The 17,891-nt window shown below is 40.5% G+C and overlaps 3 protein-coding genes across 3 annotated transcripts in view; 2 read left to right on the top strand and 1 right to left on the bottom strand.

Moving 5' to 3' along the window:
* Positions 1 to 3,459, top strand: part of LOC135239224 (B-cell receptor CD22-like) — a 6,326-nt gene extending 2,867 nt beyond the window's left edge. The window contains exons 5-6 of the mRNA XM_064307743.1: positions 1,157 to 1,524; positions 3,401 to 3,459. Of these exons, the coding sequence (XP_064163813.1) occupies positions 1,157 to 1,524; positions 3,401 to 3,459 (427 nt within the window). The remainder of the gene's footprint in view (positions 1 to 1,156; positions 1,525 to 3,400) is intronic.
* Positions 1 to 17,891, bottom strand: part of LOC135248387 (B-cell receptor CD22-like) — a 96,275-nt gene that overhangs the window by 16,261 nt on the left and 62,123 nt on the right. The gene's annotated exons all lie outside the window — the stretch shown is intronic.
* LOC135238120 (B-cell receptor CD22-like) lies at positions 1,029 to 13,824 on the top strand. Its single transcript, XM_064305820.1, has 5 exons — positions 1,029 to 1,524; positions 9,585 to 9,824; positions 10,369 to 10,638; positions 11,116 to 11,197; positions 11,624 to 13,824. Exons 1-5 carry the CDS (start codon positions 1,314 to 1,316, stop codon positions 11,685 to 11,687), a joined length of 867 nt encoding a protein of 288 aa, XP_064161890.1. The 5' UTR covers positions 1,029 to 1,313; the 3' UTR covers positions 11,688 to 13,824.

The following is a 17,891-nucleotide window of genomic DNA, read 5'->3' as shown; positions in this document are numbered from 1 at the left end:
AAAAAACACAACCGGAACCACCACCAAAATAAAAAGAGGAAAACTTCCTGTGGCCATCTTAAATACCTTACCCAGCATGGCTTTAGGATGTTTGCCCTGATTGGGTGATGCCGGGTTAAGGTTTAGGAGAGATGGGAAGGGGGGTCAGACTAATTTATGGCAAGGACTGGCCTACCTAAAGATTTAATTCAAACTGAAAGAGGACATGGTAAAGGGAAATGTTAGGCATGTAGGGTCTCCGACCCCTGATATGGTGTCCTGTGTCATCTGGTTTGTCTCTTCGGAGGGGGTCAGACCCATAGATTGTCTGCCTAGATTAGGGTATCAGTGGATTTTATATTTCCCCGATCACATTTGCTTGGATGCTTGTGATGGGGAGGCCAGGCCACATTCTTATTCACTGATTCCCTCTCTAAGGCCAAAATCTAAACACTACATATCCTACAATGTGCAGGTAAAACACTAAATGGGACCTTTGAAAAAACATCCCACAGGGTCTGCAGGATGTCCAAATGAACAAAATGCTTAAAATACATGTATAGCAGACACAGGATGGGTAAGGAACCCAGTGGAAAAATTTAGCAAATGATGTCATCAGTACTGTCATTTACATTTACTACGGGGTGAGACCTGCACCACATTGAGTGAAATGAAATTAAAAAATATATATATTATTAAAAAACAGTAAAAATAAATAAATAAATAAAAACACCCAGATTCATGTAGGTTAAACATGCTGTTTGTGGCAGTGAAATTAACCTCAAATTAAACTCAAATAAAGACAAAGTTCATTTGGGAACAGACAGAGATGCTGAAATTTAAATAAAAAAAACAACAGAAACAATGTCTGTATTAATTGCACATCAGTGAATGGAATAAAGGTCTCAAGTGAATTCATACATGTGCTTATGTGAGATGATTAGATTGAACTGCTGTACCCATTTAAATGGTTTGTGGACTGGGAAAGCCACTGTTAGTGTAGAGAGAGGGGGTGGTGCAAAGTGTGTGTGGGGGACACAAGGCACAGAAAAAGGCACAGAGACGGGGAAGTGCTGTTCAGGTATTTTTTTTTGGAGGGAAGGTATCCAGCTTTCCAGAGAGTTTTAAGAGCGAATAGTTATGCCCATTTTACAAAGCCGAGAGCTCCTCCCAGCAGCAGAGGTGCAGCAGCAGAGAGCTCCTCCCAGCAGCAGAGGTGCAACAGCAGAGCAGAGAGCTGCCCCCAGCAGCAGAGGTGCAGCAGCAACAGGGCGGCGGCAGCAGGAAAGCAGCAGGCTGAGGCCTACTCTCCATCGCCACAGGGAACTGTGGTAATGAGAAGGCCAAGGCCATTTTCTCTAGCGGCTGAAGCAATCCAGACTGATCCACTGGAGAAGCCTGGCTTCAGCTGCCTTCCAATCCACAAAGCTCTGAAACTCTTAACTTCTTTCGGGACTTCTATCGAGAAGCAGAAGCAGGAGCCACACAGATTTGAGGCCTTGGCCTCGGCCTCAAATCTGCCTACAACGCGGAGCTACTCTACTGGTGAGTCCTCATTTAAAGTTTCATTTAAAGTTTCTGTGTTTGGATACACCTCAACTAAAATGCTCACTAGGCCATAAAATCCTCCATTAAGGCCTAGGACGAATTTCCATTGAACTTTTGCGTCGACATTTATCGTTCTTCTGTTTGTTGCTTTCAGTCCTTTTAAACATTGCTCTTTTTAATTTTCATTTATTTTGTTTAATTCTTCCTTCTGTTAGTTCTTCATTCCTTTTATTTTTATATTTTTAACATCTTACATTTATTCATATATTTAATTTATTGCCTTTGACTATTTTATTAAACAGCATTTTTATTTTTTATTTCACTTTTTTGTTTTAAGTTCCTGTTTTTTTAAATAAGTTACTAAGAGAATGCCCTTTCGTAGAGGTAGGTCTTCAGGTTTTTCTTATAAATATCCACAGATTCCGATTTTCAAATGGCCAAATGAAGCTTATTCCACAGTCTGGGAGCATATGAACTAAATGCAGCCTCTCCATAGGTTTTAGTTCTAGACCGTGGAATGGACATTTGGAGTGAATCTGAGGGCCTAAGGGCTCTGACAGGGACATATTTTACTAATAGGCCATTTATGTAGTCGGGGGCGAGTCCATGCATAGCTTTAAAAACCAGTAACAGCACCTTAAAATCGATTCTAAAATCTACCGGCAACCAGTGTAATGATTTTGAAATGGGGGTAACGTGTTCAAATTTCTTAGTGTTCGTGAGTACCCTGGCTGTGGCATTTTGAACCAGTCTCAGTTTATTAATAACTTTTTTTGGGAAGGCCAGTGAGTAACGCATTGCAATAATCCAGACGACAAGTTATAAACGCGTGTTAACTTTTCTGCATCTTCTCGGGAAAGGAAGGGCTTAACTTTGGTAATATGTTTCAGGTGGTAGAAAGCTGTTTTGGTTACGTTTCTAATGTGTGCATCAAAGTCCAAATTGCTGTCAAATATGATACCCAAATTTTTAGCCTGAGAGGTGACATTGAGACCTCTGCTTTTAAGGTGAGTGACAATCATTTCCCTCTTAGTCTTATCACCAATGACCATGACTTCTGTTTTGTCTTGGTTTAATTGCAGAAAGTATTCTGATAGTTGCCAGAAAACAAGTTTTTAAAGGATTTTGCTCAAAAACATGAGATTTGAAATAGGCCTGAAATTTTTGAGAGAGGACGGGTCAAGGGTGCTCCTTTTAAGAAGGGGCTTAACCATGGTGATCTTAAAAGTAGATGGCAAAATGCCAGTTTGCAGGGAGTGCAAACTGGCATTTTTTAGTTTTCATTTTTTAGTTTTCTTTTAAAATTCATTTCTAATACATATTTCTACAGAGCTTAGATTTTTTTATTTTATTTTATTTTATTTTATTTTATTTTATTTTATTGGCTTCCTGTTTTAATTATGTCTCCTTTGGTATCCCCCTGTCAAGACTGCAACATGGTTGGGTTTAAAACCACCATCCAATTATATAGTGATGGTCTCTGCTGTAGGTGCCAATCAGATCAAGCGTCAAAAATACTTGATCTTGAAGAATGCATTGAAAACCTTCACTGTATTCAAGAGGCTGAAAGGTTTATAGATGATACCCTGACATCTTTAAATATTAGTGCCATACCACCCCCAGAACTCACCGTTCCAGAATTCCCTACTGCCACAACAAAGCAGCACAGCGCCATGCAAGGATCCCATCATCCATCCACACCTTTACACAGAGCGGCACAACCCCAGCCTTCTCATCCAACCACCTCTACTAATGAAAAATCCTCCTCCCACAGACGGCAGGACAAACCTCACTCTGGTAGGCCCCAAAACTCCCAGAACTCTCACCTGAAGCCACATTTTCTGCAACGTAATCTTCCCCCCTCACCTCGAAGGCGTGACCCTCAACGCCCACAATCCAAACCTCAAACTGCCACATATCGTGATGTCCTGATTCATGCGTCTCACTCACTTCTTCCCAGCACCCACAATCATCCCTGACTCAGACTTTATTCCTGTTCATCACAAACACAGCTGCCCCCCCTCAGACGCTACAATGTCAGTCCATACCTGTTCATACAACAATCAGATTCTCTCTCCCACAGTGTTCCCGCTTCACCTCCTCCACTATCACCTCACCAGGAAACCTTCTCCCCTGCTTCTTCCTCCTTTGGCCAAACTCCCTCTCCTGTAGCCCTCATTATTGGAGACTCCGTCATTCATGATGTGAGTGTTGAGACTGCTGGACCAACCTTTGTCCTACCCATCCCTGGTGCCAGGGCTAACAACATGAAATCAAACTCGAAGCTATTATCACAAAACTCATCAGCCTACTCAAAAATAGTCATACATGTTGGAACAAATGATGTACGCCTTAGACAATCAGAGATTACAAAAATGAGCATTGTCTCTGCCTTCAAGCAAGCACGTAAAATGTGCCAAGAGGTGATCTTTTCTGGTCTCCTCCCTGTGCGTAAAGGTGATAAGATGTACAGCAGGCTCCTTTCTTTAAACGTATGGCTCTCAAATTGGTATGCTTCTCAGGGGCTTTGCTTTAAAAATAACTGGTCCTCTTTCTGGAGACAACCGGAGCTATTGAAGCAAAATGGTCTTCATCCCAGCCCTGGGGCGACATAGCTCAGGAGGTAAGACTGATTGTCTGGTAGTCGGAAGGTTGCCGGTTCAAACCTCACCCTGGGTGTGTTGAAGTGTCCTTGAGCAAGACACCTAACCCCTAACTGCTCTGGTGAATGAGAGGCATCAATTGTAAAGCGCTTTGGATAAAAGCGCTATATAAATGCAGTCCACTTACCATTTACCATTTGATGGATCCTACATCCTGTACAGAAATATCAATCATGGATTGAACTATGACTGTTATTGACGCCAGGGTTCTTTCCCCTTTGCATGTACCCCTGACTCAACAACTTCCCTGGACAATTAATTTACCCAAAGACCCCAGGTTATTTTATATACTGTTTCTAGGCCTCGTCACACCTTCAGTGTGTGTACAGATCAAGTGGTGTTAGCCATAGCCATGGGGCGATATAGCTCAGGAGGTAAGACTGATTGTCTGGCAGTCGGAGGGTTGCCGGTTCAAACCCCGCCCTGGGCATGTCGAACTGTCCTTGAGCAAGACACCTAACCCCTAACTCCTAACTGCTCTGGCGAATGTGAGGCATCAATTGTAAAGCGCTTTGGATAAAAGCGCTATATAAATGCAGTCCATTTACCATCCATAGCAGTCTCATTTCAATTAGTCTACTCCCAAATCTCAGACCAGTTAGTTCAGTTAACCGGCCCTCTCCTTGCATGCACCCTTAGACTAAAAAAAAAGTAAGGGGCTTGGGATGATGCACCTTAATATTCACAGCATTCTTCCCAAAATGGATTTACTGGACATTTTGGTCAACGATACTAATCCTGATGTTTTTGTTTTCTCTGAAACATGGCTAAACAGTTCTATTGAAGATGATTCTATTGTGCTAAAGGAATATAATGTTTTTAGATGTGACAGGCCTAAAAAAGGCGGTGGGGTAGCAACTTGTATTAAACATAACCTACATACAACTAAATCACTAAGTCTTTCTGTTCCCAAGCTGTTTGAACTGCGAGTCACTAAAATAGAACTAAGTCCTAAAGTTAGCCTCTATGTGGTAGCAGTCTATCTCCCACCTTCTGCAGCTGCTAATGTCATGAATGCTATAGCATAACTGCTAGCTCCCTTCCTATCCTCTGAGGTGATTATTTTAGGAGATCTTAACCTTAACTGGTTGTCCCCATCCTCCGATTGTTTAAAGTCTACCTGTATTTATCTGGGTTTAAGCCAGTTAATTACTGTTCCTACCCGTATAAATTTGAAAGATCCTTAGTTACATCACTGAAGATAGGTACCGTACTCACTAGGGCTGTACCCGACTCAGAATTTTCTTAGTCAAATCGGATTCGGCAGTTCAATATGACGATTCGACAACTCGTTTTATATATGAAGGTCTATAAGACTTTCTGGCAAAATAGTACATTGGCATGTGCTTCAGTGCTGATTTAGACCACGTTAACATAGTCAAGTACAACAGAGTCATATGAACATTTTTTTGAGCATTTAAAATCAATCCGTTAAAACAACTGCATGACACCAGATGATTTGAATTGCCGACAATGCATTAGCCTGCTTGCGGATTTGTTGGAATAATGAGACAGTACACAGGTATTTCTGGTTAAACCTAGCTCTTATAACTTCTTTATTTTGCTTTAAACATTAAAAATGAACAGGATAGGGGCCTAGGCTACTTCTTTATTTCTCTTTAAATATAAGAAGCCTAACATAGGCCTATAAATCTAAACAAACATGTAAAATAATAAACTAACAAATGAAGCAATTTAAGATTTGAATTATTTTAGTTGAAATAATGCCTTTGTAAACAACAGTTGAAATAAACGGTATTGTCAGCCTTGAAATAACTGACGTCTCATCTTCAACGAGACCCTTTTTGTTTCTCTTAAATACAAAAAAGTAGCCTAATAGGCTATATAAATCTAAATAAATCTAAAAAATAATAAATTAACAAATTAAACAATTTAAGATTTGATTTCTTTTAGATGAAAATAAGTGCAAACGGTTTAAATAAATCCACGGCATTGTCTGCTTTGAAATAATAACTGACCTCTTGTCTTCAAAAGAATATTCTATTTCTGTAGGCTATTTCCCTTTAAACGCAGCCTAAAAAATAACTAATAAATCTAAGCGTAGCGTAAGAAAGTGTAAGAGCCTAAATAAATAATCAAATTAAACACAAATTAGGATTAGCCTATAATTATATAAGATGAAAAAGCAAACGTTTGTATTCAGGCTTTTCCTACACAACAAAATAAATAATAGGCCTATAAAATAAATGATTTAACGGGAGTGGTCTTACATTCACAAGTTACGCAGTGTTCTTCAGGTTTCGGCTTCTCCCTCCAGTTCACCGCACATGTTGTCACATGGAATTCTTCTAGCATGCGCAGGTTGCAAGAATATAAACACTTAAATTTATAATTCCCTTTATTTTATTTATAATTCAATATTGTAATATAACCACTCTCCATTTCTGTAAGATTCTATAATGATGTATTCCGGTATTGTAATACACATTGACTGCTCGACTCAGAGAATCTCAGTCGTCTCTGACAGATGATTCGAATCGTCGACTTTCAGGGGGCAAGCCTTGGACTCACCATTGTGTGCTGTATAAGAAGGTGGGCTGGCCCTCCCTATCTCAGAGAAGAGACCAACATTGGTTCCTGTTTTTATATAAAGCACTTCTCAAAAAGCTACCTCCTTATATTTTATCTCTTATTGAATGGAGAGTTGGAGCCTATCAGACTCGTTCTCAGGACTGGTTGATTCTCCAGGTGCCACGGGTCTACTCTGAACTGGGTAAAAGTGCATTTAGATATAGTGCTCCTCATGCCTGGAATGAGTTACAGTGTGCATTAAAGCTGAACTCTTTGATTACCATGGGCTAATTCAGGACCCTGATTAAGAAACTGGGTACCTTTGAATGTAAATTTTATGACTGAATTGAACTGTTTAATTGTTTTTATTCATTGTATTTTATTTTATTCTATTTTATTATTGATTCATTTATTTTACATTTTTAAAAGTTGTTTTCATATATTCATTTTATGTATTGGAACCTTTAGCTTTTGTCTGTTAGACTGTCTGTTTTTCTTTTGTCATCAGGGCTCCATTGAAAAAGAGACCCAGTGTCTCAATGTGATTTCCCTGTATAAATAAAGGTTACTGTATAATATCCAAAATAAACATAATTGCAAATTATTGGGATTAAGAGCAGCTGTTGTCATTGATATTCATATTGCAATCAGAATCTCAATGAGAGAAAGGGAAGTGGGAGTTACCCAGCCTTTTAACAAGCGTCAATCCGCAATAGCTGCGACCGCACACGCACATGCATCATGTGTGCATGCAGCCATGCATGCACCCTCACACACCCTAACATAAAAACGTGACCTCTTCTTTGGCTGATGACCAACCTTTCCACAAAATCTTGTGCAAATCTGTGAATCCATTCGGGAGTTATGCGCCTTTTTGTGATAGGCCATGCCCATCGCCACACCCTCACACACTTGACCTCTTCTGGCTCATACCAACCTTTCCACAAAATCTTGTGCAAATCTGTGAATCCATTTGGGAGTTATGCACCTTTTTGTGATAGGCCACGGCCATCGCCACGCCCCCTCTTGGTCAATCGGCCTTGAAAGTTACTCAGCTCTACCTTCGGTCATGACCAACGTCCATGCCAAATTTCAGCATCCTGGGGCAAAAACTGTGGCCGCTACGGGGTGGGACAGTTTTTGTGGACCGACCGACCGACCGACCAACAGACAGAGCTATGGAGCCGCGGTCGCAGCTAAAAATGTACAGTTAGTCCTGATCAGACGCAAAGCGAATGCCTGCGTTAATTCAGCCATTTTTCTCTGTTAACTTTTAAAATATGTATGACTTGAAAAAGGGGAAGTGAGTCAGATCTGCAACAGCACATTCTGCTTTATATTTAGTGTGAAGCACTTTCTTCGCGGTCACATTCAGCCACACTGATCTGTCTGTAAGGGTGTTTAATACTAATGGCTCATTAGCAAACCACTGAGGCCACATCAGAACTCTCTCCTGGTAAGTGCATTATCATATTATTTCATTTAGTCTATACTATGCCACAATATTTTGTAGTGAAAGAAGATTAAACTGGAATCAAATATAAAATAAAATGTTTTTTTTTTTGGCTAGAAATGAATGCTGTTTCTTCCATACAAATATCAGCCATCAAGTCACAGCCTGTTTGAGTCTCTGTCTGGTCTGTGTGAGCTCCTCATAAAAACCTGAGCATTTAGGGACATTAGCAGCACATTAACTCACTGTGTGCGCTTGTGTAGTATTTGTTAGTCTTGTGTATTTATGTGAATAAATAGAATACTCTGACAGTGTTTCCGCCATTCATTTTTACATATTCAAGGGCTGTATATGTGTATTTGGGTTGCTATTTTCAGTCGGATCCAGCCATGCTCTCCAAAACCTTGTTGGTAACCCTCACCCTCCTGTCTGTGTCAGGTAATCTGTGTAAAAACATTTTTTTTTTTCCAAAAGTAGTTCTAATGTTTCCGTCTACAAAAAGATTTCAGTAATTATTATTGTCCCTGCCTTGTGAAAATCATTATCTGAATCATCAAATGTGAAAAATTTCAAATCCCTTAACCCTTAATTGGCGGAGGAATGCATATAGTTTCCATAACATGATTTACTACAGCACTGGCATTAGCTTTGAGTAATCCAACTGCTCTTTTACACCAGAAGAGAGGTTCCTCTGAAGTTTCTCTTCACACCTGGCTTTGAAACTGAGACAGACATGATGGAAATATCTCTGATTTTACTAAAATACCAGAGCAGTCGACTGTGTACAATTACTGACATTCTATATTTTTGGAGGAAATATTAGGCGCAGTTGTTTTAAAGTTCATTTTCATTAACTGAATCCATGGTCTGTAATGTTGCCAACACGTGTGTGTGTGTGTGTGTGTGTGTGTGTGTGTGTGTGTGTGTGTGTGTATGTGCTGTGTGTGTGCATGCGTGTGTGTGTGTGTTTTCAGGTGTTCTGAGCCAGTTGAGTTGGAGAGTGACTTACACCCCTGAGAGAATCTGTGCTTTAAAGGGGTCTTCAGTAGACATGCGCTGCACTTACTCATATCCCACAGATTACACAGTGCAGACAACATTCTGGTTTATTAATGGCTGGTGCAGGATATGGGATCCTGAAGACCTGTCCAAGGACTCAGAGTACTCTGGGGAATAAGAACAATGACTGCACTTTTAGATTAAACCAACTGAGAGAAACTGATTCAAAAACATACCGATTCAGGTTCGTGACCGCCCATGATAAATATACTGGAAAACCTGGTGTCGCTTTGGAAGTCACTGGTAATTATTCTATGCTATAAACTCAGAGGATTCTCCTCCTACAAGTACAAATGGAAGAGTGAGGATAGGAGAGATGCCTTTTTACAGGTTTAATTTGCTATTTGCAGATCTACAGGTGATGGTGTATCCTGACACAGTGACAGAGGGACAGAGTGTGAGACTGACCTGTAGCACCACCTGCACTCTGACTGGCAGCCCAGCCTTCATCTGGTACAGGGACGGATCTCCTCTGTCCTTCACTGGTCGGAGTCACCAATTCAGAGCCAGCAGTGAAGACCGAAGCCACTACTCCTGTGCTGTGAAAGGCTATGAGCTTCAGTCCCCTGCAGTGGCTCTTAATGTGAGATGTGAGTACAAGGGGCCAAACTTGTGTGTTCCACACTACTTGTGATGCTATCATCACTGTTGAAATGAGCGTTTTTCCATTCCCACATGTTTGAAAAGTTTCATCATTGATGTACAGTTAAACTGTGCAGATTACTCAAGTTTACATTTCACACAAAACTACTAACCATGGTTTCCTCTTACAGATTCTCCCAAGAACCAAGACGTAGTAGTAGACGTATTTATTGTGTTGATTTCTTATTCTCACCCTAAGCTTACTGCAGATCCAGAAGATATGATCTGTGTTCAAGCCTGATACCTGATTTTTTACTTGTGTGTATGTTGAACACATTGCTGGACAGCAGGGGGCAGCATAACATTTTTTGAACTGCTGAATGTTTTACAGATTCCACAAGTCAAGTCCAAACAAAGAAAAACATTTGCAATGTGCTATTTCAGCTTAATTATAAACTTTCCTTTGCAATAAATTGTTCTGAATCTATTTGAGACAAATCACAGCGATTGAGAAATTATTTGGAATTTAACACATTTCTCTATTGATTTTAGATGCTCCCAAGAACACCTCAGTATCAGTGAGCCCCTCTGGTGAAATAGTGGAGGGCAGTTCAGTGACTCTGACTTGCAGCAGTGATGCCAACCCACCAGTGCAGAACTACACCTGGTTTAAGAAGAATGACACTGGAGTCTGGCAGGCAGGATCCGGATGGAGTTTGAACTTTTCTAACTTTAGATTCTGGAACAGAGGACAGTACTACTGTGAGGCACGGAATAAACATGGAGGTCAGAATTCTACTGCTGTGTCAATCAACACAGAAGGTGAGTGACAAGTGATCTATAATAATATCTCTATTCTTTTGAACAAAGGTGACTGTTTCTGTTTCAGAATCTGTTATAGATTACTTGCGTGTTTGATTTTTTTAGTCATGGTATCACTGAAAATAATGTATAACTAGGACCAGACTTCACCTAGACAAGAAAGTATGACTTACTTGTAAAGGTCATAATAGATAATCATATATGGATTTCATCACCTCCAAAACAATCTGCAGTACATCACCCCCATTTAGATGATAGTTTATATTTTTTGAGGGAGTTAGGGTATGCATGCCCATATCTGGTTCCTGTGCTAGCCCACACAGCTCTCTCAGCTAACTTGTACTGGCCTACACAGATTTATCTGCTATTTCATTGATTTCCTGGTCTGGCGTTGTCCTTCCAGTCTTCCAGTTGTACGCACTTATTTTTAAGTCACTCTGTATTACAGTCTCTGGTACTATGTCTGCTTATTTGCAGTAGGGGATAGGACAGTGCTTGTGTGGACGGTTGTTGGAATCACAGTGGCTGTTGCACTCGTTGCTGCTGTTGCGTATGTGAGGTAAGTGTTTTCAGTGCAGAAACGTCTGGAAATCAATCATCACTGAGAAGACATATGATTAGAAATTCACTATTAAATATCAGGGAGACATGCAGTAATTTTACCAACTCACTTTAATTCAGAGGAGCGGGTAGGGATGTTATAGTGAAATGTCGTCTGGGACGGCTGATCTACAGCTCCTGAAGGTCTGTTACTTTGTGGAGGATTTTTCCCAAAGTACTGTAACCCTGCTGCAACATGCATGTTCATGTAACCCTGCTGCAACATGCTCCTGTGACACCGTTCATAACTCATGTACATGCGCATGTAGTGCATCACCTGTAAGATGTCTTGACCACCACAATTTAAAAAAAAAAAGAAAAGTATATAAGTGCAGCTGGAGGCACACTTGTGTGAGACTGAGTCTCTTCCTGTCTCTCACCGCAGAGCAGAGCCTTCGGGGAGTGACAAACGCAGCCAGCGACACAAACTCTGTGCATCAGAGAGCTGACGAGGCCTCAGTGTGGGATTAAAACACACAGAGGAGAGAATCTGCAGAGAATGAGAAATGGTGGAGATCAGGGTGAAAGAGTCTCTTTTTGTCTTTAACTTTACAGAACTGCTGTCTGTTTCTGCTAGATTATCCATTTTATAAAGAGCTGTTGGTGGAGGATTTTTCCCAAAGTACTGTAACCCTGCTGCAACATGCATGTTCATGTAACCCTGCTGCATACATGCTCCTGTGACACCGTTACACGTTTATATAACCCTGTTACACACACACTCATAACTCATGTACATGCGCATGTACTCTCTCACATTGAATGGGAAGATTATAATGCAGATTAATGCATATTATAATCTCCAAACTCACGTCACTTTTAAAGGCAAGGTCCAAAATCTTTTAAAACAGTGTTTTAGTTTCACATTTTACATTGCCTTGTTGTATTAAGCCCAAATTTACTGTTTCTATCTAGTTCATCTCTGTGAAATGTGAAAGGTACAATAACTAACACAACTAACCGTACAAGTGGTTGTATGTCATGTTTCAGCCGGCTCGCAGGGCCGCAACAACAGAGTCCAAAGCACCAAAAACCAGACAGAAACTGATCTAAAAACACAAACTATGACATTTATTAATCTAAAACACAAACTAAAACAAACATAAACCCACAAAGTTCACAAAACAAAAGAGACCTCACAAAAACCTACCAAACACAAACCACACAAAAGAAACCTCAATGAAGATCTCCCCAGCCTCATACTGCAGGGTTTATATTAGGCCACAGGCAGGTGGAGGCAATCAAGCAATTGAGCAATTAGGTATTACCTCCACCTGCACTACCTAGGCAAGCAGAGGCTGGGGACGTAACAGTAGTAGAAGTCATCTTTATGAAATGTCAGCATTGAAATGAAACTAATTATGTGCATGAAGGACCATATAACAGGCAAAGCAAAACCAAAGTTCTAAAAGGTCACATGAACATTAACCACAGAAACAGCGCTGCACCACCGGACACTGAACTGAGATGTGGAAAAAAAAAATGAATAGAACAGGCTGCAGGAAGTGAGCAGCGCTTTAACTGTCTGTCTTCAGGGTGGCTCTCGTCTGAAATTAGGCAGCTTCACCCACAGCCGTGCCAGCTCTGCACAAAAGAGCCAAGCAGGGGCACCTCACAGTACCCGCTTTGAGGCACCAGAGCTGTGACACTTTCACAAATATAACTACACCTGTCCACTCCTTATATCTTCTGCAAAAGTAAGTGCAATCTTTATGTTGATCTGGGGGTTATAGGCTAGGCTACAGCAGCAAAATATTGTCATTCGCATTGGAACATGGTTCCCTCTTTTTTCTGGCTTTTAAACTACTGTTAACGTATTTTACACAGCTGTGATGCTCATGTAGCTCTTTAATGTTTTTGTATTCATTATTGTGTACTAATATGTCAAGTTACACAGTGAAGTTGCATTCTTGGAAAATAATCTTTGTTGTCTATAATTTGATTTTATATTGTCATTCTGCAACCATGTTAAACTGCATGAGCTGCTACCTGTCTTGGCCAGGACACTCTTGAAAAGATATTTTGAATTTCAACAAGACTCTCCTGATTAAAGTAAAATGTAATAATGTTTACAAATAGAAACAATTATTCTTAAAGCTTTGCATTCATCACAGTCAGTCTGCCATGTTCAGAAATATGAGCCTGTCAGCAGGGCCGTTTCAGACAGTTTGAAAACCGTTAAGATTACACCTCCTCTACCAGCGTAAGCATACAATTTAGCCCTGTTTTATTCTTAATGGCTGTTAACGCATTTTTTCATTGAGTTGTAACATAATGTATATGATTCAATAGAGTGCCTTGATAGAAGTTGTGAGAAGACATCTTTGATTTTTGCATGATTAAATTCATTGCATTTTTTTTAACAGTGGAGAAATTTAAGTACAGTGTTGTTGTTCTCTGATCTACGGATTACTGCGAATGCTTTATTCTGTGCTAATCTAGTGATCCTAATGGAGGTCAGTCTCTCTCACTGCTGAAAGGTGGTTATGTGACCAGTGGGGAAAACATGCACAGCATTCGTTAAAACAGTAAATTAGCTTTCTTAAAATTAATATAATGTAAAATAAATAAATAAATAAATAAAAAAAGATCAAAAGAGCCAAGCAGGGGCACCTCACAGTACCCGCTTTGGGGCCCCAGAGCAGTGCTCCAGGTGGGGATGGAAACTGCAACCTCAGAGCTCCCAGAGCCACACTCTGGACCCCCAAACCACCATACTGCACTGCTGCGATACACAAAGATACGAAAACTACGCCTGTCCGCTCCTTTCATCTTCTGTGAAAGTACAGTGTGTGCAATCTTTATGTTAATAAGAGGGTTATAGGCTAAGCTACAGCAGCGTTTTGTTGATGTTCCAGCTTCATGTCAAAAATCCGATGCATGAAACATAAACACGACTGAGCTACGTATGGTAGCAATGGTAAAGCATGCTGATTGTGGCAGTAAAAATTACCTAGGAGGGATAGATGGATGCAATGCATTCAATCTACCTGTAGATGGAGCAATTATTAAAATGGATGAGTCCTGTATGTACATTTCAGATCAATTTCTTGGACGATCTTTTACTAAACTGAATTAAATAATCTGATTTAGATAATGGATTTTGTAAAGGGCTCCTGAATGTATCAGTGATTAACTGTGCCTGATGCCTATCACACCTTTTACAGTCACTTTTATATGAAACCTCTACTGTACATGTATTGGAATAGGGGTGGCATGGTGGTGCAGTGGGTAGCACTGTCGCCTCACAGCAAGAAGGCACTGGGTCCGAATCTCGGGTTGGGGCCTTTCTGTCTGGAGTTTGCATGTACCTCCGGGTACTCCGGTTGCCTCCCACGGTCCAATAACATACAAATAGGCCAATTGGAGACTCTAAATTGCCCATAGGTTTGAATGTGTGAGTGAATGGTGTGTGTTCCCTACGATAGATTGGCAGCCTGTCCAGAGTGTATTCCTGCCTCTCGCCCAATGCATGCTTGGATAGGCTCCAGCACCAGCTCCAGCTCAGGATAAGAGGGCATAGATAATGGATGGATTGATGGATGTATTGGAATTGGCAAAGCCTCAGATCTTAGCAACAGTTTGTGTTGTAATCCGGAATGATTTTTGTGAAGATAGTAGTTTTGTTTATTTTATATGCATAATATGCCAAAATGATCATAAATATTGACATCTGAAATTCAATAATACAGTGGGGGCAAAGAAATGAGAATTACCCAGTCTTTTTGAAAAGGCACTACTGGTCCAGTCCAGACACAAAGCAAAGACTCTGTATATTTTATTCAAACGTTTGTATCCGATAAAATCTAAAACGTGTATGACCTTCAGGAAGTGAGTCAGATCTGTAACACATTGTTTTATATTTAGTTTGAAGTACTTTCTTCACGGTCACATTCAGCCACACTGCTCTGTCTGTAAGGCTGTTTTATACTAATGGCTCATTAGCAAACCACTGAGGCCAAATCAGAATTCTCTCTTGGTAAGTGCATTATCATATCATTTCATTTAGTCTAAATTGTGTTACAGTATTTTGTGGTGCACGAAGAATAAACTGGAATCAAATATGAAAATAAAATGCATTTTCTGACTAGAAATGATTGCTGCTTCTTCCATACAAATAACATTCATCAAGTAAAATGCTGTTTGAGTCTCTGCTTTCTGGAATCTTTGTGAGCTCTTCATGAAACCCAAAGCATTATTAGGCATCAGCAGCACATTACCTCACTGTGTGGGCATGTGTAGTAATTGTTATTCTGGTATTTCTGCAAATTAATAGAATGCTCTGACAGTCTTTGTTTGTGCTGTTCATTTTCACAGTGTAAATAATAATCAAGACCTGTATATGTTTATTTGGATAAATATTTTCAATCTGATGCAACCATGCTCTTCAGTACCTTGTTGGTAATCGTCCTCTCCGTGTCAGGTAAATTGTTTGTGTTTTTTTTTCCAGGAATGTATATAATTTCTATAAAATAATGTTCTACAGTACATTAGTTTGAGTAGTGCAACATCGCTCATCTGAAGAGAGGGGAAAAAAGAGAGAACTGATAAGACGAAGTTCCTCTTCACACTCAGCATTGAAACTGAGACAGAGGCATGATATAAATCTCTGTGCCTGTACTAAATGATCAGATCTGTTGATTGTGCATGTTGCATTCTTAGAATGACGACACAAGTATTTCAGTGCTACTACATTCTAGCAAAGCTAGCTACTAAGCAAGACTTCCTGTATCTGCGAATCTCACATTGATCAGAGGCTACTGCCATATACTGACATCAGTTAGTATTGAAATACAAGTACAATTATTGATGTTCCATAGTTTTGGAGAAGTTAGGTGCAGTTTATTTAAAGTTTTGTTTATTGAATCCCTTAGCTGTCATGTTGCCAATACATCTGTGTTTTAAAGGATTTCTGAGAAGTGTATTTGTGTGTGCGCGTGCGTGAATTTGTGTGTGTGTGTGTGCATTTGTGTATGTGTGCGCATGTGTGTGTGTATGTATGTGTATGTATACATGTGTGTGTGTGTGTGTGTGTGTGTGTATGTACGTGTATGTGTGTCTGCATGTGTGTGTGTGTGTGTGTGTGCGTGTGTGTTTGTTTGTATTTTTCAGGTGTTCTGAGCCAGAGGGGATGGGGAGTGACTTACACCCCTGAGAGAATCTGTGCCTTAAAGGGGTCTTCAGTAGACATGAGCTGCACTTACTCATATCCCACATCTCACACAGTGCAGAAAACATTCTGGTTCATTCACAGGAACAAGCCACAGGAGCCTGAGGACCTGTCCCAGGACCCAGAGTACTCTGACCGTGTGGAGTACCTGGGGAATCAGAACAGTGACTGCACTTTTAGAATAAACCAACTGAGTGAAACTGATTCAAAAACATACCGATTCAGGTTCCTGACCGACCGTGATAAATATACTGGAGAACCTGGGGTCACATTAGCAGTTACAGGTAATTATTTTAGGCTATAAACTCAGAGGATTTTCTTCCCACAAGTATGAATGGAAGCTTTTGTACAGGTTTAATTTGCTATTTGCAGATCTACAGGTGATGGTGTATCCTGACACAGTGACAGAGGGACAGAGTGTGAGACTGACCTGTAGCAGCACCTGCACTCTGACTGGCAGCCCAGCCTTCATCTGGTACAGGGACGGATCTTCTCTGTCCTTCACTGGTCAGAGTCACCAGTTCACAGCCAGCAGTGAAGACCGAGGCAGCTACACCTGTGCTGTGAAAGACTATGAGCTTCGGTCCCCTGCAGTGGCTCTAAATGTGAGATGTGAGTGCTAGGCAAACTTGTGTGGTCGTCAATATTTGTGATTTTCAAAATTCTTCAAATCTCACAAATTTGAAATATTTCAGCCATAATTTTCCACTAAATTGTACAGATTATTTTATGCTGCATGTAAATGTACTGACACTAAAGCACTGGATGAAATTTCAATACCTGAAAACATGCTATGATGCAATGATTTGAAAACACTATGTCTGCCTGAGTCAGGTTTAAATTTCACATGAAACTACAAATCATTGTTCCCTCTTTCAGATCGTCCTAAGAACACCGCAGTATCAGCGAGTCACTCTGGTGAAATAGTGGAGGGCAGTTCAGTGACTCTGACCTGCAGCAGCGCTGCCAACCCACCAGTGCAGAGATACACCTGGTTTAAGAAGATTGGATCTGCATTCTTGAGCAGAGGATCAGAACGGAATTACACCATTAATAAAATCAACTCCTGGGATGCAGGAGAATACACCTGTCAGGCAGAGAATGCGATGGGGATAGACAGATCTCCTCCTAAACGTCTTGATGTGCAGTGTGAGTACATCAGTGCATCTCAGCTTCAGACACACAGAGCAGAGAGTCAGTATCTCCTGAGTGTCTTTGGGTAACTTCACAGCAGTAAGACACTGAGTAAAGCTGTCACACTGGCCAGTGGAGGAGAAATCAAATATAATTACATTATCATACAGTGATGAGTCTGATAATACTGACATGTCTTAGGTAAAACGTGTAGTCATTTTGAGTTTGCAAAGGGTTAGGGTTTTATTTAAAACTGCAATACCTGTTATTTTCTCTTTCAGATCGTCCAAAGAGTGTCTCAGTATCAGTGAGCCCCTCTGGTGAAATAGTGGAGGGCAGTTCAGTGACT

Source organism: Anguilla rostrata, chromosome 1 (assembly GCF_018555375.3).
Source record: "Anguilla rostrata isolate EN2019 chromosome 1, ASM1855537v3, whole genome shotgun sequence".
NCBI lineage: Eukaryota > Metazoa > Chordata > Actinopteri > Anguilliformes > Anguillidae > Anguilla > Anguilla rostrata.
The sequence above is the reverse complement of the archived record's forward strand: the minus strand, read 5'-3'. Positions and strand labels throughout refer to the sequence as shown.